The sequence below is a fragment of the Sturnus vulgaris genome, chromosome 5 (assembly GCF_052056855.1).
Source record: "Sturnus vulgaris isolate bStuVul1 chromosome 5, bStuVul1.hap1, whole genome shotgun sequence".
In the NCBI taxonomy this organism is placed as follows: domain Eukaryota; kingdom Metazoa; phylum Chordata; class Aves; order Passeriformes; family Sturnidae; genus Sturnus; species Sturnus vulgaris.
In genome coordinates, this window is record NC_142247.1 from 7,025,831 (window position 1) to 7,047,943 (window position 22,113).

A 22,113-nucleotide genomic window follows, 5' to 3' on the forward strand; every position below is an offset into this window, starting at 1 on the left:
TCGTGTGGTGAAGAGTGGAATTACTTGTGATATTTGAAAAAATGTGTTTGATTGTGCTCCTCTCCCTTAGTGGCAGAACACTGTCTACTCTCCTCTTCTTCCAGCAAGTCAACCCAACTGCCAGACCACAATTCCCAGATTATTATCAGAGTACTGCTGCACACTGTGGCTTGCACCAAGAAAGGAAGGCAGCTCTGTGATGTAAGAATGCAGTTACTGAAAGCATCAGGAGAGAACACTGAATACATTGATAACAGAGGTGTTATTTCCTTTTTTTCTGTCAGTTCCCAAAGCTCAGCCAGAATACTTCACATTCTCATTTTGCCCCTTTGCTTAATCATACCATGATTTTGCAGTTATTCATGAAACTACCTATCAATATTGAAACAATTCTGATAGCAAAGGCTTTAAACCCACCTCCATTGGCTCTTCTCCCCCTTTGGTTTGATTGTCGCCCACCTCTCCACTCTCATAATTGCTGCTTTTCTCAACCCACAATTCGGATTTCTCTACAGTCAGACGTAGCTGGTCAAGATCAGCCTTGATTTGCTTGTAGTTATCCACATCTTGATTGGACACCAGCAACTGAACCTGGAAATGGAGAAAATTGTAAAGCTGTTACAGCAGTAGCACCAGCACTTATGGCTGGGTAATTTGCTTGACAGTTCCCATTCCAAGCCTCTCTTTGCAGGTGCCTTGTGCAACCTTCCCTGAGCAATTGAAACATGGCACACACAGGCTTTTAGCCCCCATTCATCAAAAACCTTTAGCAGAGCCAGAGGCTGTAGTTGCCCAAAACAGGATAGTTACAACATTCACAACATCCTCTCACCTTCCTGAATACCCTGCAAAACATTTTCAGCACAGGCAGATTTACAGGCTCTTGAGTTGTGTGTAGAGTGAGCTCTGATGCACTGATCATGATCCTCATGGCATTAAACAACACAGTTACACACTATTAAAGCAATAGTTAGAAACAGCCACTGTGGGCATCCAAAGAAAAGTCAGAGTGGCCAGCAATTTTAATGATTTCCTATACCACTGTAATCAAATACTGAAAAATAAAAGACTTTCACACTGTTAGGCCAGCTTAGAAAAACTTCCCTGAACATAGCTGGCAAACTGACTTTCAGGTTCCTGGAATTTCTCACCATCTGAGTAGTTGCCACTTATTAAGATTAATCTCACTTTTTCCTTTTTCTGTACTGCTCAAATTATCTGGGATTTTTCACTGTTATGTGTAGTTCTTGATTTAGCATGACCTACACATTTTCTTTCTTTGTAAGGCTCTCTGTTCTCCCAAGATTATTAATGAAGATAGTAGGCCAAAAACTATCAGCAATCTTTACAGTAAATTAATAAACGCTATTAAGAAATCACACTCATGTAAAAGATTAAGGTCATTGACAACATTTAAAGGGATGTTGTTTTTAAAACTACATTACATCCAGGCAAATATTCACCGTTTTGCAACATAAAGTTTTCATCATGATCATCCCTCTTGGCTTGGCACAACCTTGTTATTTTACAGAATTTATGAGTGCTGCTCAACTGCAGGTATTCTTATTCCACGTGCTCTACAGTCTTTTTTGTTTATTTCTCCATTAGCCTTTTCCATCCTTCACAAAAACACGTTAAGCAACTCAGTCCTTGCTTACCTGGGAATAACAGCTATTTATGCAACTAACCAGCACAGCCTAACTTTAAATACCTGGTGGGAGGCTATTATGCTGCACAACAAAAACATTAAACAAAAGCTTTTCAGGTCTTTATCATTCATCTTTTTGCACAGGAGAGAAACGTCCCCACCTTACATAACAATGAGACAAACGCTCCTGAAATAAGCATCAGATGTTCTTATCAACATATGTTATAAAGGGTTACATAACACAGGCATCTCTGTCAGGCAGCCCCATGACATCAGATCTCCCCATCCTAATCCAGGGACACATGGAGCCTGCACATGCACTGTTACCAGAGGGACAGTAAAAGCTGAAAACAGGCTGGGCTCTACCTCTGCCTTCCTGCTATTTGGGCATGGCTGTATCAGGCAGGGGAGCCCCGTGCAAAGACACCTGAATTAGAATTAGAAGCACCAGGTGAATGACAAAATAACAAAACCCAGCCTAAGTGGCCCCGAAGACAGAGAAGTCTCACTGCTGACATGGGGACACTGCTTGCCAAACATGAGGCACTGGCTCTGTCCCTGAGGGATCCCTGCAAGAGGCTCACAACGGATCTAGGCTTTCCCTAATGGATGCAGTGCCAGAAATTACAAATTCTAGGGACACAGAACTATAATATACACCAGCACATACGGCCAAAGAAGTCTGCTGATACTTGACCTCTGAGGAAATAACACTGTCATGCAACAGACAAATTAAAATAGCAGAGCAGCCTTTGGAAAGGCTCCCTGCATTCAGTTTCCTGGGATAACACTCAGCCCATCCGTACCTGTTTGAATGCCTGCAGAACTTCTGCTCTCTGGCTGAAGTGTTTGAACAGCAGATGCAGAGCCCCTGACAGCAGAGGAGGGTAGTCGTGCATAATGAGGTGAATGAGGACCCGTAGGAAAGTTCTGCCCCCTTCATCATCGAGCTGAACTGCATTCTTCTCCTTTCTGCAACAGAAATGGGAAAAAAAAAAAGACCAAATAAAGTAAAATAAAGAAGAAAAAAATAAAAGCTTTTGAGATAAATATGCCTCTATGCACAATCTTCACTTGACAGAGCTCTTAAATCAGACATGCTGCAGGAAGGAAATTATAAATATGATTTCAACATATTTTATAAGGGCTTCTATCCTACAGTTATTGCAGCAGTCTTGTAGCAGAATGGACACTATGGAGCAGAAGTAACTATCTATGAAATATGTCAAACATTGTGATTAAAATCTGCATTGTAAAAGCATTTATTTATGTTGTGTTGAGCCAGGCCATCCCCAAGCCAAATTAAATGAAGTAAACTGCATTTCATCAGAGATTAATTTGACCCTTTCCTTTTCACTCCTTCCCTTTTCAACTGCTATTAAAATTTCATTTAAGAAAAAATAACATCAAAAATAGCAATAATTGCCAAAAGCATCATATTTCTGGAATCATATTCATAAAGTGGAACAGCAGAAAGCAGATTTACACTTAACATATCAAAGCAGAAATAATTTTTCCAAGAAACCATTCGGTCTCTCTGTTAATTTTAAAGATGCAGATGCCAAGGGCTGTGTGTTGTTTTACATTATGGGAGTTCAGGAGAGGCCTGGAGGCATTGCTTGTGCTGGTAAAGATTGAGAATGCATGAGGGACTGAGAGAGGAAAGATCACAGTGCCCACATTGTGGATCCTTATCCTCACCTCCAAGAAAAACTTTAAAGTCTAGGGCCTTGTCTAAATGGAATTAATTTTTACTGGTATAATTATAATTATACCCATCAAATTAAACCAATATAGTGATAATGGTAATAACTCTCCAGTGTGAGTGTTTTCCATGGGTTACTTTTTTCTATTCACAGTGTAGCTGAAATCCCATCCAAAACTCTGCAAGCATAAATTGTGATCTACAGGCCTCTGGTGGACCAGGAGATCATGGCAAGTGGTCCACTGCTGATCTGAGGAGTCACAGGAGAGATTTTACTGTTGGCACGATTTTCCCAAGGAGTTTGAACACCAAGTGCAATGGCAACAGGTCATGTGGTCTATGAGAAATACTGAAGGTCAACAGCAAGCTGCTGATCCAGGAAATTTGGGGCTGGAGCCATAAGGCACACCAGAAAAAGAGTGGTTTTTCAGCACCTATGTGAGGCATTATAAGATAAATAGAAAATTAGTGTGGTTTAGCCCAATACACCTGTACACCATTCCCCAGCTGCCTTTGGGAACATGACAAAAACTTTCTACCAACTCTGTTACAATTAAGAGGGTGGTCATAGCCAATCCCACAGCCATCCAGGCCAGCTGGGCTCTTTGCTTGATTGAAATCCAGGTCTTTCCTGGCACGTTTCTGTTCAAGTATGGCTTATGCAATTAATAAGCAGGCAAAGGAAGAAAAAGGGCTATAAAAATAAGCACAGAATAAACAGAGATTGGCCACGAGAAATACTGATGTGAACAAAAAGATATATAAATAGACATAGAGGTAAAACTTCAGAGAATATACCTGCCAGCAAACATGGTTTCAGCCTGAGCTGCAATTTCATCTATGTCAGGAACAATTGCTGGGGAAAAAAAACAGAAGGAAAAAAAAAAAGGAAGCCAATGATCATCATTTGATCTGCACAGCAAAATGGAATTCTGTTCCTCTTTAAAGCAGATGGTAACAAGTAAAGGTCTAACCAGTCATTCCCCAACTACAAAGCAAAATTTGCTTTCTGCAAGAGTAGCAGAGAACAAACAGGAGATAAGGCAGAGTTAAATTGTGTATTAGTATTCCTGAGGAAGAGAACTGTAGTGATGAAGCCACGTGGTGCTGGAGCTGTACTAGCCACCAGCAGTGGCCCACAAATTATACAGATTGTCAAACTTTTACATTTTTTTCTTACGTGAGCCAACCCCAACAAAGCACATACATGAACTTTAGAATATTAACTATAAACTCATTTATTTACTACACGATAATTTTGCTTTAGAATGGCTTTAATATAATTTATTTCTTAAAACTTTAGTACCCCTGTATTATACATATGCTCACCTCCAACTAGACAACTCTCCCCTACTGGCAGGGGTTCAAACAGACCTTTTGAGCACTTCTGTGTGCATGGGAAGGCTCCCTGGAAAGCCAAATCACTCCTGTACCACGTTCACCTCACTTAAACCTGTCCTCATCCATCCCCAACCATTCTCCACTTGCCACCATGCAGTGTTTTGGGAAGAGCACAAATAAAATAACAAAATACCATACTGGGAAAAAATGAATCACTTTTTTACTAGAGGAGGATAGGTCAACAAAAAAAAAAAAATTTGTGGAATTCCTTAGAATTTTATTTTTTTACAAGCTTTTCTACTTGCAGTAGCCTGTATCTTTCTGCTGCAGTTGAGCTCAGTGTCTGCAGTCGCCTACTCAGAATTACTTTGCATTGAAAGAAAATAGCAAGGTTTACCTGAGGCAGTCCCTGGTGTGTCAGGTGGAGATGATGTAGAGCAGTCAACGTTTTCAGTGTTTTCCCCAAACTCTCTCTTATAGATAGACAGCATGTAGGATATTCTGTAGTCCAGTCTAACACTGAGAATAAACTATTAAAAAAAAAAGTGAAGTAAATTAATTTTAAACAATCCATTACATTCGCCAGTTTTCTGTGATTCCTTTCTTTACCCTGCCCATCCTGAGACATGTTGAGCTCTGCCCTATGGATTACTGAGTACCACTGGTGTGTCCAGAGGCTCCAACACACTGCCTTGTTCTCACTGCCTGTGAGGCAGATCAGAATCTTCAAACCCACGCTGACATCAATTATTTCATATTTCAGCTGGATTTCCAGTGCCCCATGGAGTGGAATAGAGAGCAAGCACAACAGGCCCGAGGCTTATCCTCTCTATGCCTAGAAAATGCCTTTTTGTTCCTCAGCTGTGAAACTGGAAACTCGTACAGGAAAAATCCTAATTCAGACCTGGAAGTGCTGCTTTTATATTGGAATAGAAAGGAAAATAACTAGGCTGGAAGCATTAGTATCAAATTAAGGGCTGACACTTATACACATGGATGCTTCTTACCCACAGGAAACACAAGCACATAATCAAACATCTTTAGGATCATTTAACATATTTTACAATTGGTGGGGATGAAAGACATGCTGAGTTTCCAGGGCTGAGGTGACAGGTGATCTGAAAGGTGACTTAGCAAATGGTGGCAACCTGTTTCTTTGATCTACAACTAAAGCCAAACACGCTTCCCAGACCCACTGTAATAGGATTTGTCTATTTTGGTTCCATGATTAAGTTGCCCCAGAATTGTACAAGCAAGATTTTTAAAAATAAAAATTTCCCAAGTCCTTGCATAGTCGACTAAGTCTATCAGACCATCTGTTTAATTCTGGCTGAGGGCAGAATAGAAATTATAAGTTTAAAAGTCCTTACTTAAAGCAATAGGAAGATATGTTGAGAATTAAATTACTATAAACTGAAATATTTTTGAGAATAGAACAGCTTTAATCACCATTGTACTTGCTATGCGTGTTAGTACAATAAATCTAAAATATTCTTACTCGTCTTTACGAGACTAATAACACAGTAATGAAAGGTAACATGATTTAAATTAATCCTTCTTCATTGCATTTTAAACAAAACTGAATTATTTTGTATTTCTTGTGGGCTAGGACCATATATATGCACATTTACTGGGATCCACCCAGCATATGACAACTTGCTTATCTGAAGTAATTTGACCATATGCCTAATCCTTAACTAACAAGCCACAGATTAAGTAAAAAATTGGGATTAAGTGCTCTTCAATCCTGAGTGCTCTTGCAATGAATGTGCTGTGGAAAAGGAAAGGATGAGACAAAATATGATTCCCTCAGGGAATGCACAGGACAAGGTCCTGGAATCATCCTCCTAGGCATTGACCAGTAAAGCAGGACAGTATGGAGAGAAATTCAGTCATAAAAACAAGGAAAAAGCAAAGCAATACACATGAATGGTGTTGTTTAGATCATATAATTTCATAATACTCTCTCTCTCTCTGTAAGTTTTAGTGTAAAGGAGGCCTGGAACCAAAGAATGCAGTATTGAGTATATTCTAACAATTGATTGCCTTTCAGATGACAAGTAATTAGAGTCATCTAAATAATTTATGAGCAGTCAGAACAAATGGAATCCTTCAGAAGTGACACTGGCACCAACAAATCCAGAGAAATTATAGAAGACACTGAAACATTCCTTCAGGGCCTAAGCATTGCAGAAACCAGGATTTGATACACAGAGCAAGCGTGTGCCACTTCACTTATTAACAGCACAAAAGGAAACTGCATCTCAGGAGGCAGGCTGGTGTCACTCAGCTTGCCAGGTCAGCTAGGAGAAAAATCACAGCAGCCCATAGACTGTTTTCAGCCCAACTGTGGAAGTCTTAAATGCATTAAATGCAAAATTAAATTAAATTAAATGCAAAAGTGTGCAGCCTCGCACAACTTCAGTGGAGTCAGGGCCAGTTCTGCCCTTCATCCAACTACTGCAACAGAGGGGTCAAATGCTCAAATCAAGCAACCATCCCAGTGTTAAATGAGTGTGAAAGAAACTGGAAACAGACACACTGTCTTCAGGAAACATTAGTGAGGCAGATCAGAGGACAAGTTCTGTCGTTGCACAGTTACAGTGAGGAATTTTCTGCAGCATCCTGTCCCTTCAAAAGTGAAGTCGGTACAACAGGGTGAGGACCACGACTGCACAGTTGTTCACACAGAGCACTATCCTTCCTCATATCAAGGAATCATTTCTACAGTGAGCAGCCCAGTGAATAGTAAGAATGTAGGTAACAGAACTAGCCACTATGTGAGTAAAGAACCATGAAATGAGTGCTGTGTTTTATGCCACCCCTCATTATTACCTGCAGAATCTCAATGATTTTCAATTTGGTGTCCATTACGATCACATCTTCACTGTCTGCAGTGCTGGCTTGCTTGCTTGGGTGAATGCTTGGCTGTATGTCAGGGGTACTGATGGGAAACACAGACCCTCTGCTCAGCACCATTTGGGTCATCATCTCTCCTACCCCATGGATGGTCCTCATGACGTTATTCCCTGTGCATTAAACAAAAACATGGACATATTTCCTAGGACTAAAGCATGTTTACAACACTGTATATCACACATACACTCCTCTGTTGTCTTTCCAGTCTCAAGAGACATATTGAAAAAGAAGCCCTCAGTTCCTGAGTTCATTCAAATTACCTGATTAGGCAAAAATTTTTCTTCACTGATTTTCCGAGATATCAATTCTTACAGGTCCACTGATGGTAAATATGCCAAAGTATTTCCAGAGTTCTGTTTACATGTTCAACAAATGATAAAAAGTAGAACTAAAGAAATCTCACCCGTTCCTTTGCCTGAAGGTGCATTATCCACATGCAAGATCATTTCTTAGAGAGGTTTAACCTGTTTTTAAGAATATTTGCAAACTGAGTGTTGCATATCCAATATTATAGAGCATCCCTAGGAGAGCAATTCCAGTACCTGACTATATTTATCATTAGAAAACCTTTATTGGTATTTTGTTAATACCATCCATTGCTACAATCTGGAGGCACATGGGAGGAGTTTCATACATCACACTGAAAGAGAATAAAGAGACGAGGTTGTGCCAGTCTGATTAATCTCTTTGTGTGGTTCAAATGGCAGGCCACAACCTAAACCAAACTGACACAACCAGCCACCAATCCCCCTTCAAAAAAAATCCAGAAGAATGTCAGGCTTGAATGCTGTCCTGAAGGTCAAACTGGTATCTGTAATCATAGTGCCTTTTGTAAGTTATTAATGAAGGAAAAAAATATTTTACACTTATGTGGTAAAACTTTTATCCAGGTTGCAATGGTATAACTGCAAAATCTACCAAGAAATACCATCTGTTCCCACAGATTATACTGGTTTTTATAGTGAATTTTGATGGGAAAAGCATCTCAGTGAATCAGTGACTTCCTTGCAAAGGTGGGACAAGAAAGCATGAGAATATTGTGGTACCTACCTACATGAATTCGTTTCCTTTCTTGCAAAGCACAAATAGGAATGAATGGAGGAAAGGAAAGGAACAACAGCATTTCTTCTCGGGAAGAGCACCAGGACCTAGTCTACACTAAAGGCAAAGAAAGGACTGAAGGATATGTAGCTTTGCTGAAAGAAGCCTGAATAATTCTTGTCTGTCCTTTAGTACACTTTGATCACCATGCCACAGCCAAGCTTTACTCACACTGAAGAAACCCTTTTCCCACATCATCTGCTGTAAAAAGCCAAGGCTGGATTTTATTTTGTTGGCAAAATCTTAATTTAGACCCTTCTTTCTTCAATCCATATAGTTCAACTACAATGTGTATGAAAAGAGGATGCCTTTAGCCCTGACTTTAAAAGGGAGACATGCAAAGAGGGTGCTTTTTCAAAGTAAATGAGGCAGATTAGTGTCAGGTTTGAGGTCCCATTCAGCATCTGGTCTGGTGTGCAATCACTCTGATTCGATCTTTTGGAAATAATACCTCAAGTCTCTACAAAAGAGAGGGGAAAAAACGTACTTCTGATTTTGCATGATTAGGGAAAAAAATACCTAGAAGTCAAACTACAGGCTGGATCCTTCACAGTAAGCAGGCACAGAAGGTTCTAACTGCTTACACAGACATAAAGCAAATAAAATCATCACAAATACAATTTGTGACACAAAATGAAAATGGTGGTTTTTTCTTCTCAAATCAAGCAAAACAGTGTGGGAATAATATGGGATGGATATCTCTCCCATTCCCCAGCTCCTTTCTCCCAGTGTGCTAAACAAGTATTTGTATTGATCACCATTCAGTGCACCTGTGCAAAGCTACAGTACTACATGGAGGACTTTCACCCCTTAAAGTACCTTCAGTTAAAACCAACATCTTGTGTCCTCTTCATCTTCAAACCATGAAATAAATGAAATCCATTTCATTCTGTCCTTAATGCTGACAGATAAGCCCACAACAAGATCTGTAACTTGGGCAGCTGCATCATGGCCTGCAATACCCCTGCCACACACCTCAGTTGAGAAGCAATCATCATTAAACATTATTTCAAAATCCCTTTTGCTCAGTTGTGCAGAGGGAAATATAAACAGAGGGCATTTGGAAAGAACAGGAATTCTTTAAAAACAAACTGCAGTCAATGGGGTTAATGATAAGGAAACCACTTAGGTCTAAGACAAGTCCAGAAGATATTCTTCTCAAAAACAAGATACAACTACAGTTTGTCCCAAATGAGGAAGAAGAATTCCACTTCATCTTGAGAAGTTCCTGCTCACCCTTCAAGAAATCAACTCGGTGTAAAGCTAAAAACAAAGTTAGTTAGTGTATTTTGGACAAGATATCAGACAACATCTTGGGTGGACCTCATGTTCTTGGAGAGAGAAAGCTGGGATTTTGCCCAGACCATATCATGCTTATTTCTCAGCTATTACTGGGATGATGCACAGGCATGGCAGGGAGTGGGATTCAACTCCTTCCATGAAAAAGGAATTAGTCACTGTCTCTGCATTTCAGGATGACTTCCACAAAAGAGTAGATCACTTCTTCCACCTCTAGGAGGGACAGTGAGAGGCCTGAAATAGCAAAGACTGTGAAACTCAGGCAATGTGATACTGGAGCCTAGAAAAGCACCTAGGAAACAAAAAGAAATTAGGTGACTGCTGTCCTTTCCTGTTACCCACAGAACACCAGTGGTCAAAGGTAGCTGCCTCTCACTGGTTTGTGCCATGAGGCTGCTTCCCAATGGTGTCAACAGTAAGGATAAACCCTCTATCCACAGCATTCCTTCACTATTGACCTTAATGCAACTGATCTCAAAAGATAGAGGTGGGAAAGTGAAGGAGGATCAAGGTGGTACTTATTATCCCCACCATTTCAAACAGGATTTCGTTAATGCATAGGAAAGGATTTTAGTAAGAGAAAAGTCTATTTAATCCAGTATTTACAGTTGAAATGGGTAGTGATTCAATACTGCATTATTTCTGTCAATAACAGCAGGGAGACAAGGTGTCATCTTGGAAAACTTTTTAACCAACTGCCTGATGCTGACTATAATTTTCAGTTAGTTCAGAGCAGGCTTGAAGAAAACATTCCCAGAGTTAAAATGCTGTAGAAACTGGAGCAATTCAGCATTTCTTTTCAAGAAAAGTATTTCAACAACTTTGTTTTGCAGGGTGCTGATGCTATGCAACCCTCTCCAAGGAGCAGACAGCAGTCAAGCAGCACATTCATGGATAGTAGTGAAGAGCTGATGTGTCTCAAGACTGAGAGGAGCTGCTCTTACTTTGTGAAAGAAGCCATGGACATATTTCATGTACATAAGGAGTGGGCAGCAGCTTCTCTTCCAAAAGATCCCCCAGTAATCAGCACTGGTGATGCTCAGTATTATCTGCCCAGCCTTGGAAGCCTGGACTGTGTTAAGCATGGATTTAAATCTGTCAGGCACAAGCACGAGGGGCCAGCAGCAGTCCTGCTTTCACATGGCTGTCCCAGCAGGGAAGGGTGTGCTTCCCTGAGGTAAGACACACAGGAAGGTTACTGCAGCTTAAAAAGGGACTGGCTCTCTGTCAGCTAAGCCTGCAACAATGCAAGACAAAATAAACTGGCTCAGTAAAAGAGATTTAAGTTCTTAGTACATGTGCACACAATGACTAAAATAAGGGAGCTCTGATCTTAGTCACATCTCCAAAGTGCTTCCTGAATACCAATGACCAAGGAAAAATTAACTTACTGCCTCAGCTAGTTAACTGAGATAAATCAGGAGAGAGCGCAAGTAGATGTGAACCCTGATTACTTTTATGTGCACTTTGCTAGAGATAAGTGAAGAGAAGCCTGAGCTGTGCCTCCATATGGTACTGCCACCCTTAACCTGCTGACCTCATCTTTGGCTGTTTTCTTTAAGGTCAAGGTACTAACATTTATATATGGCTGTGAAGCATGGCAGGGAGAGAACAGTCCTTGCAATGTTGTGAGGTGCTAATGTGTGCAACCAACCACTTCTCTCAGCAGCAAACTGCTGCAGAAGTGCTCAGAGCCGTGACTGACCAAGAGAGGAAAAGAACACAAGGAAATCTCCTTGAATCTTTTTGCAATTTTCCCTTCTTCTCTGTTCTGCCCTCTGCTAAGACAAGTCAGATGCCAAAAGCCTTCCCTTCCATAAGCAGTGGACTTATTAGAAATGTCTCCTATTGAATGTACAGTCTCAACAAGATTAGTCAATGGAAGAGTGAATTCACTATGCACAAGTGGTAATTTAAAGGAGCTGCAGATTGACAGACACTGAAAGAAGAATAAAGAAGTGAATGCTTGTCATGTTTTGAATAGACAACTGTGCATCTCCTTTTCATTACTTTTTATTACAGTGATCACAACTTCCTAATGAGTATCAGTTTCTGTCACAAAACTGTAGCACATAATCTTATACAATTTGGCAGGATTGACAACACAGCGGCCTCTCTGAGAAGAAAGGCTTTTCAGAGGAGTCAATTATGGGGAAAAAAATAACAACCACCCAAGTAATCGAAACAGTGGATAATTTGACACTTCATTTTCTACATAAACATATTTTCTTGATAAGTCATTTACTGGTTGCAAAAATTCTAAAAGCAGAATATAAAAGTAAACAACAATCTGCTATGCAATACAGTATGGATGATAAGTGACAAAATACCATATTCAGTAAGAAAAACAACTGTCAAAGGCAGCTGGCAATTCATGCCTTTTCTTCCAATTGTTCCCAGCCCATTGCTACGGAGCATCCTCAGTTTGCTCTTCAGGACCCACAGAATTTTGAATATTTCACACACAGTGCAGAGAACCATGCAGAAGCTGAGGGTGAATAGTCAGTGGAAGCATCAAAGGCTGGCAGATCCCCTTAGAGCCAGCAATCTTCTGCTCCACAGAAATCCCCAAGATGCCAGGGAACCAACATGCACCCTTGTTTATTTAAAAATTACCTATAGGCACCTGATCTGGTCCCTAGTTGCCGTGGGGGGACAGAGCCTGCTCTTACAGTCATTGCTGTTCAGTCTTCCTCAACACAGAGAGATGAAAGATGGATTCCTAGGACTCAGTTTTGAAAAATGCTCAGCCACCTTTAGCATTTTCCCACAGTGCTCATCTCCCCGCACAGAAATTTTTTAAGTGCTCATCTTTTCGAAAGGATTTTAACACCCAGCAGCTTTCATTAGGGACTGGACCAGTTAGATGCTCAATGCTTCTGGAAACTAAGTACCTAAATGGGAGCTAGAGAATCACAGACCAGTTTGGGTTGGAACCACCCAGTTCCAACCCCTCTGCCATGGCCAGGGACACCTTCCACCAAGTTTCTCAGAGCCCCATCCAGCTTTGCCTTGGGCAATTTCAGGGATGAGGCAGCCACAGCTTCTCTGGGCAACCTGTGCCAGGGCCTCGCCACCCTCACAGGGAACAATTTCTTCCTGATATCCACTCAAAACCTCCGCTCTGTCAACGTGAAGCCATTCCCCTTGTCCTGTCCTTCATGCCCTTGGAGTAAATAGTCCCTCTCCAACTTCCTTGTAGGTTCCCTTCAGGTACTGAAAGGTCTGATCAGACCTTCAGGATATCTGTTAATGACCAGAAAAGACAAATGTATGTGCAGCCACTACCCCAACAACCTTCATTAACCCATAAAAATAAAATATATTATTCAATCTTACTTACAAATAAAAGAGGAGGTAGAAGGAAGAAATCAAAGGCTTTACAAAAAAGTTACAATTCTCACATGTCTGCAGTTATTGAATTATAGAAACAACTCTCTGATGTCATCAAACCTGAGCATGCTTTTGATTAGGACACTGACACTTCCAAAACCAGCCAAAACCAGCACAAAGGACCTTGTCTCAACCCATGTGTCAGTGCAGCTGCATTCAACCAGGTTTTAAGGCAATATTCACAACAGCAAAACTCCAAATATCCTTAGCTTTGGGGATTTCAGTGAGATTTATGCTATTGCTCCACCAAAAGCTTCAGTGCCATCTTAAAGCACACAACACCACCAGTCCTCAGGGACCCCCCATCAGGGAACCAGGTGTGCAGCAATGTCTAAATACCAAGGGCAAGATTAAGAATCCAATGGCAGATTTAGCTCTAAACTTCTTTGCTGATTTGGCTACATTGCTTCATGCAAGTTAATTTTTCTTCATGAAAAGTTACAGCCATTTTAAGGACATATAATAACAACACTTCACTACCTAAAGGAACACATTTTATTTCAAACCATTTAGAGGTGTATATTATTTGCCAGAAGCATTAAAGCCTTACAGCTCTGCTTGTGAAAGAGGTATTAATTTTTACAGGTTTTCTACAGAATTTATTCATAAAGACTTCAGAACCCACCATAAACAGGCCAAGAATCACACTTTATGTCTTCATTAAACCATTTTTCATTGCTCAATAACTAGCTGACCTCAGGTAAGGCTTACAGAAAACCTAATGCCTGGCATTAAGGACACATGGTGAGGTATCACTTCCATATTTTATAGTCCTCAGAAGTAATGAGGCAAAACAAAGGAAAGAAACTTACAATATGCCATGCACATACATTTGCTACCCAGCCTCTGAGTGGATCTGGCCACTCCAGCCTCCACTTTACCACAGCACAGCCACAAACCCTCCCTTTTTATATACAAACTCTCAGCTGCCCAGCCATGGTGAAACTCCACCAAACCTGACCTTCTCCTAACATTCTGCAGGTTCTGGGCTTTTGGTCTATCCCCAAAACCACAAAGCAGTGTCAAGCATGGCTTTCATGCCATGGACATGAGTCCAAGGGAAAAAAATACATACATCAGCATGCTGGCCTTGAGGGTAAAAAGCACCATGGGAATCAAGCCTCCTAGCTGAGCTACATCTGTAAGACAGATATTGATTCCTAGAAAAGCAATGGTTTCTGGAATCCCATTAATGCACGGGTCTTATAATGAGGGAAAGAGTAAGAAAGAAAGAGAAATGGTTCATGCCACAGAATTAAGCTCTCAGACTGACCTCCCCTTTGGGCTGGCAATACTCTGCACTGAACAGCAGTTTCTTTCTCTGTAGGTATCTGTGACTAACACAGTTAACTTTCTTTTTTCCTCTTATAACCTTTTTTTTCTTGTAAACTGCTGGTATAAATTATTGCTCCAGTCTGCCAGGCAGCCACTGCCTCATTAGCCCTGCTAAATCAAAGTATGCCTCAAAGAAGATGCTGCAAATTGTTAACTAGACCAAAGTGCAGGTAACAGACACAGATGCAGGGCTGAGAACCAGCAGACTAATTTCTAATAGTCTTGGATGAAATCTGATCCTTCTTGGATACAGAGGACCCATAGGGACCAAAGAAAAGGCAGGTGCAGCTTTATTCTCAACCTTCAGTGGCCTCACTGGTGCTTCCAGTCACTGTGCACCTCTACTTGCAGCCAAAAGGGCTGGAAGAAAACATGACCTAACTGGATCTGAGGAGGCTCCTGGGCTGTGTCACAGCAAGAGAAGTCTGGGCAAGAGTCCCCTGATCCACAGAAACACAAGCACTCCTTTGCAGAGAGAAGGCAGGAGACCTCACAGTGCAGAATACTCCAGGAGAAGGTGAGACCTCCCCTGCTCTGCCCCTGACAGGATGGAATCTTGTGTCCCTTTGGTCTGCAGGAGGAACACACCACCAAGACACAGACCCAGGCACAACATGAAGCAGCTGGGATATCTGACCACAGTTTGAACAGGTAAAAAGAGGCATCACCTTGGGCAGTTGTGGGCAACACATTTAACATGAGAATCACAGAGGTGGGAGCAATTTAAGCTTATTATAGGCAGTTTTTAAAACCTGTTTTTTTCAAAAAGACTGAGCAAAGGAAACCAAAAGACTTCTACTGATGGCAGTGGACACTGGCTCAGGAAAACTGTAGAGCTCCCGAGGGACAGACACACTCTGCAGATAACCCAGGTCTGTACCACTGAGAGCTTTTTCAGCTGGTACCCAGCACTGTGAACTGCATCCCAACACGCATGGAGCTCAAATTCAAGGATGTGTTTCCTGGCATGTCATCATTCTCATATCCAAACAGCAGTAACTAAACAGCACTGAGCTGCATGGCAAATGTGCAGCTTACCTGCTGCTACTACCATGTTGCTTCCCCTTTCAGACCTGACATATGCTGTAGTTGCATGGTTTGACTAAAATCAGCTATTTGAAAAAGCAAATAGCACCTAGAGAAAGATGTGCATTTTAATTCACAGAGAATAAATTAGCAGTATTGGACAAGGCAGATTGGCTCCTTACTCTGGAATGATACAGCAGGGTGCACTTACAAGGAAAGCAATGGCTTTACCTTTTAATTAAAACTGCAAGAGATTATAATGTTCTTGAAAGGTGCCAGAATGACAGCACCACTAAATGAAATCCTCATTTTCTCCCTAAGAAAAAAAAAAATGCCTCTTTAGGATACAGGTAGTATATTTTGTATAATCCATATATTTTTTTAGAATCTGAAAGGGGAAAAAAAAAGAAAACAGCTTCAAATATCCACAAAAATAAATCAAAGTTAAGACACACTGACTGAAACAAAAAAAGAAGTTGGTTGCAAGATTTTCAAGTCAATTCATTTTTAGGGTGCAATCTAGATAAGAAGCATTTCCAAAAATATACATCCTTACTTTTTACAGGATCTTGTCTCATGCTTCTTAGCCAACTTTCTCCAATCTGTCTTCATGAAATAAGGTCACACATGAAAACTACATGCACATTAAACTTAATTCTGGTTAAAATATCTGACAGCGGCATTAAAATTAAGCTTTCTAGAGGAAGTAAGGCTTAACATTTACAATAATGTAAGGATCAACAGGACAAGGGGCAATGGCTTCACACTAACAGAGAGGAGGTTTAGATTGGATATTGGGAAGAAATTGTTCCCTGTGAGGGTGCTGAGGCCCTGGCACAGGTTGCCCAGATGTGGCTGCCCCATCCCTGGCAGTGTCCAAGGCCAGGCTGGATGGGGCTCTGAGCAACCTGGGATAGTGGAAGGTGTCCCTGCCCATGGCAGGGAGTTGGAATGAGAGGATCTTCAAGGTCCCTTCCTTGCCATGCTATGATTCTGTATTTTATGTCTTTGCCAAACCAAGACAGAGAAACCCATAGAACACATCAAGGACTACCTCAACCACCAAGGTGTCTCCAAATTTAAGCAAAGGAGGAAAAAAACCCATCTTTAGGTAAAAGGTTAATTAAGTCTTCATGCAACTTCCACTAAGCCTAAAAATATATCCCATTTTGCAGATTTGCCTCAACAGTTCAACACTTGTCATATGTAATTCCTCACTTAACAAGTAGTTTTACTGAAGTAAGTGGGTGTACTTAAGAAATAAATATTAAACAAGGAAGACTCAAGACTGCTAGTTGAAAATTTGGTTGTTTCAATTCTGAGGTGCACACCTCCAGGAAAGCTTTCAACAGCCAAGACTCACCACATTCTTCCACCCACCATTAATATTTTTCCCAAAATCCTGACTACAGTTTTTACAACTGGTCAAACCAGTCAGGATTCCAGCTCACCAACTCCCTACAACTTCAGATGACCAGAATCAGATGTTGGAAACTTTTGTTGCTACTGACCTGGAACAAGTCAGTGAAAAGGCAGCATAACCTACCTGTCACCCAGATTTATTCAGCACTGCTTTTCCCATAGAAATCACCACATTTTAAGAAAACTGAAATGCAAAACCTATCATGTAAATTACATAGATCCTGATCAAAATTCTTAACTTCTACAGAGATGCTGCCTTCTATCTACTACAGCTGTAGAATAGGAATTACATGACTTCTCCATTTGGGCAAACTTCTTTTCAAGTCATTTTTCTTAGACCCTAAAAATAATTGCACTTCTAAACCGGCATAACTATTGACAAAATCTTGCTGTTAAATATAGATTTACTATCTATCTATGCAAATTTACACTTAAATAGTGATGAAAATTAAAATATACAGAACCTAAGCTGGTATTCAGTAGCACTTTTTCTACAAAAGACTTACAGGCTCATGCCCCTAATGCTTGATAAAATTTAAACATATTTGTTTATACCAATAAACTGTCAGTCTCAGGCATCATGACTGGCTTTCAGTGTTTGTCAAAACTGGAGTTTAGAGCTATACTTCAAAGCCCTAAGCTCAAGGAATGAAATACATGTTCTTACTGAACTAAAGCTTATGCCTACACATTTGTGATCCCTGACTGGAAGTTTTAAAAAAAACCCACTCAACCAACAAATATAAAAACCCAAGCAAAACTCCACAGCTTCTATAAACTCCAAAATTAAACTTCCATACATTCACAATATATACACAAAAATCACAACAGAAACAATCTTTTTGTTTATTTAAAGAACATCAATGTAGAAACTTTTGTAACTCAGGGAAGCTATTTTTTCTTTAGAAAGGAGCTTTGTTAACCTGCACATCCCTAGAGTAATAATGTGTTGGAGGGACACCTACCTGCAATAGTCTGCAAAGGTTTGGTATGACTGTTAGACCTGCCAGAGAGGATGCTGCAGTCTGGAGAGATGTGGGAGAGTGGAATCTGACTCCTCTAAAGGCAAGAACTCACCCTCACCCCTACCTGACTGGAGAAAAGGCTCCCACCACCCTGAAAGAGGGCAGGGAACAATCCATCTGTCTGTATTTAATGGAAGCTATGAATAAGAAAACACTAGCTGGAAAAAAATTGACAGACCACTCTGATTTTAGAAATTGCCATTACATTTTCCAAAATCTAAAAAAGTCCAGACTGAGATAACTTCTACTTTAATTCTTTTTAATAGCCTGAAAGACCAGTATTGTAAATTAAAAGAGACAATAAAAAGCCAGGACAACTAATAAAACAACTAACGTGATCTGAGCAATACAGTTTTATAAGAGACGATATCCACGTAAAAAGGTAAGGGAACCCTTGGGTACACAATCTTATAATAACTATAAAATGGAAAACCAGTGTATACCTACAGCTTTGCATGGTGAACAGTCCTTACTCTTAGAATGAGGGGAGATCTGGAAAAAATTCCCAAGACCAATTTCTGTGCTTGCCTGTTCATTCCTCAGGATCCCTGAGGATCCTGGACAAGACAGATCCACACTCCATAGGATCCAGGGGACAGCTGTGCTTCTGGACTCACCCTTAGGATCACCTACAGTCCAACACATCCAGCACCACCCCTCAGTGGTGCAGTGTGCAACTAAAGTGATGCTGGTTGATTCTTGTGTGGTTCTCATTAATGAAAAGTGCTCCCCTGTTTTGCTGAAGTCATGATTTTCAGACATGAAATATGTTCTTTGAACATGAAGTTGTATGAGCTGGGTGCTCAAAAATAGTGAATAGGAGTTATTAAACTTCATCCCTGTGGCACATGCATCTTTATAGCTCATGACTAGGTAAGCAGGAGCAAAGGCAAGATGCTTGGACACAGCAGTTAAATATTCAGGATCATTCTGTCTCAAGTACAAAGCAAATGCACACTTTATGTAGTTTATAGCCTCTCAATCAGAAAGGAAAAGGGAGGTTGAAGAACAGATCTGACCATCCAAAGACATAAAAACACCTTGTTTCACCACAGCAAAGTTTCAATGCCTGTTTTTACTCTGGACAGCACAGCCAATATCTCCAGAATCCTGTAAGATTGCAGACAGGACTGACAACAGTCTGCACCAGCAAAAAAAAAAACAAAAACAAAAAAAACCTCTCCAAAGCTTTCTAGACAGAGTTAGTAGGAAAAGGGGAAAAACCCCAACCAAACAACTCATAGATAATTACCAAAAGAACATCCATGGATTGAAACATCCTGACCTGAACTGATCAGTGTTTGAAAGGTAAACGGTCATGGAGACAGCTACAGCAGGAAAGAAATTTAAATAATCTGCATAAAGGCTGAAGCTAATAATAATAAAAAAGAACCTTTGGTCTGTGCTTTTTTGCTGAAACAACATGAGAAAAAAAACAGGTTTCTGACAAAAAGTTTGCAACGAAGTTCCAGTATGTGGTTGAGCATTACTAAAAAGGCAACTGAGCTTCCATTTGCATGGTTGTGCCATTTGCAGCATTCCTTCACACTCATTTATTTTTAAGCAAATTCAATGATTTGCATGGAATTGCTAAGAAAATTCATATAACTGAGAGCAGGTCTGTTTGCACTTAATGGGTGGTTCCTTCCTCTGTTACACAGCTTGAAAGGAAACCCTTCTACAGAAATAAAAGGAAATTAAGGACAAAACATGATTTTATGGGTAATGAATGTGAGCAAAAACATTGAACAAGACGTATAATCAGGATTAAAGGCTTGGGCAGAGTGAGAACTAAGCAGAAGAACCACATCTGCATGTCCCATGCTGCCAATATGCCAAGATTGTGTCTGGAGTCAAACTGTGTCCAGAGCCATTTAAGAAGAGAGTCTGCAATGCAGTCTTTCAGGGACAAAAAAGGAAAACATAATTCCAAGTGTCTGGGCATCCAGTCTTTTCTCCAGTGCTAAGGAGGGACTGCAGCCAGCCACAGCATGACTTGGTGTGCACTGCATTGCAGGCAACACTTCCAGAGGGTGTCAGTAAAGTCTGCTGGCAGTGATGGAGAGAAGATCAAGAGAACCAAGCATATGATTTCTTGGTTCAGAGATGACAATGACAGTCTACACCTCTCCTGAGTGTGTGAACCTCAAAGAGGAAAAAAGTTGTGAAGAACAGCATAGTCCTGCAGGGCATCTGTGGGAGTGATTGAGCAAAATGATGATCAGAAAAACTCAAGGCTGGGAAAAGACCTCCCAGAGAAAACACAAAATAATTGTTTCCAACAAGACGGCTCATCCATTTTGGTACCATGAGCCAGCTGGCTGGCAACACCAGCTACATATTAAAACAGAATTTGCCACAGCAGGTCTCCTGGACCCTCAGCCCACATGACTGTCACACCTCTCTTCCAACTTACACAGGAAAACTAAACTGCAACGTTTCAACACCTTCCTGGCATGCTCATTCTTCAACCCAGTTTTAAACCATGGTAGCAAAGGCAGTGGGACATAGAAAACAGTCCTAGGGCTGTCAGAGAGGCATTGTGGTCTAATTCTAAATTAACAAACACAGGCAGAGGATGTCCTCCTCTGGACTTCCACTGGGTACATCTGCCATTGTGGGACCAGAGCCATTCATTCTCTCTTTCAGGGAAGTGCTAAGAAGATTAACAATCAGCTGTGCCACAGATGAGCCACCATAATCCCTATGTCCAGGCAAACACTGCTTGAACTCCCCCAGGATGTTCAGAGCAAAGGGCACTGAGATTTAGAACCAAATTTGAAAGTTCCAAATAAGCAAAGGAGCAGCAACACCAATGCAGTACCCACAAGTCATGAAGGATGCAGCTCTGTTCAAAAAGATTCTTTTTTAGCTGATCATCTTAAGGTCCCCTGCAATGCATTCCTGTAGGTGGGCTGATGTGTGAATACAGAACCTTGAAAGAGTAATGAGATTTTCCATAAATTATTGCCAACTAAAAAAGCTAATTACCCACTGGAATAACAGTCTTTGCTGCTCATCTCACCTCCATCCTGAAACTTGCTCAGCCTTTCGAAGTATGATGAAATGGGAACTTGAACAATATCTAGAATTGCCAGCAGTGTCCGGGTCAGTCTCAGAAGCTCACTAAAACTGTAAAAGCCAAAGTATATGAGGTTTCGAGCCAGATGTACCACCTATGAGAAAAAGAAATTAAAAATGAAGGAAGCACTGACAGCCTTTGTGGTTTTTGGTTGCATTTCACACAACAGCTTCCACAGAGATTCAGATCTTGAGTGCTTTCAGACTAGCACATCCCACTGATTTTTGGATTAAGGCCAGTGACATTAAATGTTTGTCAGGATTACACAAAGCAATTGGTCAGTCAGGTTGCAGCAGACAGCAAAACCAAGTGAGATTTAGGATGGCTTGAGAGGATAAATTGCATCTGTGAAAATATATAAGATCAAGAAGAAAGAGTCTGGGAAATTATTTAAAGAGGCAGCAGCTTTGGGGAAGATGGAAGTAAGAGTAAGATGACTGTGACAAGTTCACACAGAGGTGATTTCAGGTGACCAGAGGCAAAAGCAACAAAGAGAAGTAGGCTGGAGGAAGAACTATAAAAGCTGTAAGCATTTCCCCTTTATTCTTTGCTATTGTAACCTAGAAAATTTAGGCCTATCTAGTTTCTGTCAGGAGTTTCAAACCACAAGATTAGGTTACTCAGAGTGTTTCATTGAGTGTAATGTCCTATAAAGAAAACAGTACTTACTTATACTGAAGAATCCTTACAAGCTATTTCACTAATGTAGAAAGAGCAGAAATATTCACTATTCACCCCCCAGAAATCTCCCCCTCCCTCCACTGAAATGCAGCCACTTCAGGAGAAGGAACGAAAGGTTGGAAAAATCCAGCAGACA

At 40.7% G+C, this 22,113-nt stretch overlaps 1 protein-coding gene across 3 annotated transcripts in view; it reads right to left on the minus strand.

Annotated features, from left to right (window-relative positions):
* The window catches only part of ITPR2 (inositol 1,4,5-trisphosphate receptor type 2), a 246,428-nt gene that overhangs the window by 144,367 nt on the left and 79,948 nt on the right, over window positions 1-22,113 (minus strand). For all 3 annotated transcript variants that reach the window (XM_088164715.1, XM_014889087.2, XM_088164716.1), the window contains 6 exons: window positions 21,240-21,390; window positions 7,530-7,723; window positions 5,092-5,224; window positions 4,152-4,209; window positions 2,455-2,620; window positions 418-591 (listed from right to left, as the gene is read on the minus strand). In XM_088164715.1, the coding sequence (XP_088020841.1) occupies window positions 418-591; window positions 2,455-2,620; window positions 4,152-4,209; window positions 5,092-5,224; window positions 7,530-7,723; window positions 21,240-21,390 (876 nt within the window). The remainder of the gene's footprint in view (window positions 1-417; window positions 592-2,454; window positions 2,621-4,151; window positions 4,210-5,091; window positions 5,225-7,529; window positions 7,724-21,239; window positions 21,391-22,113) is intronic.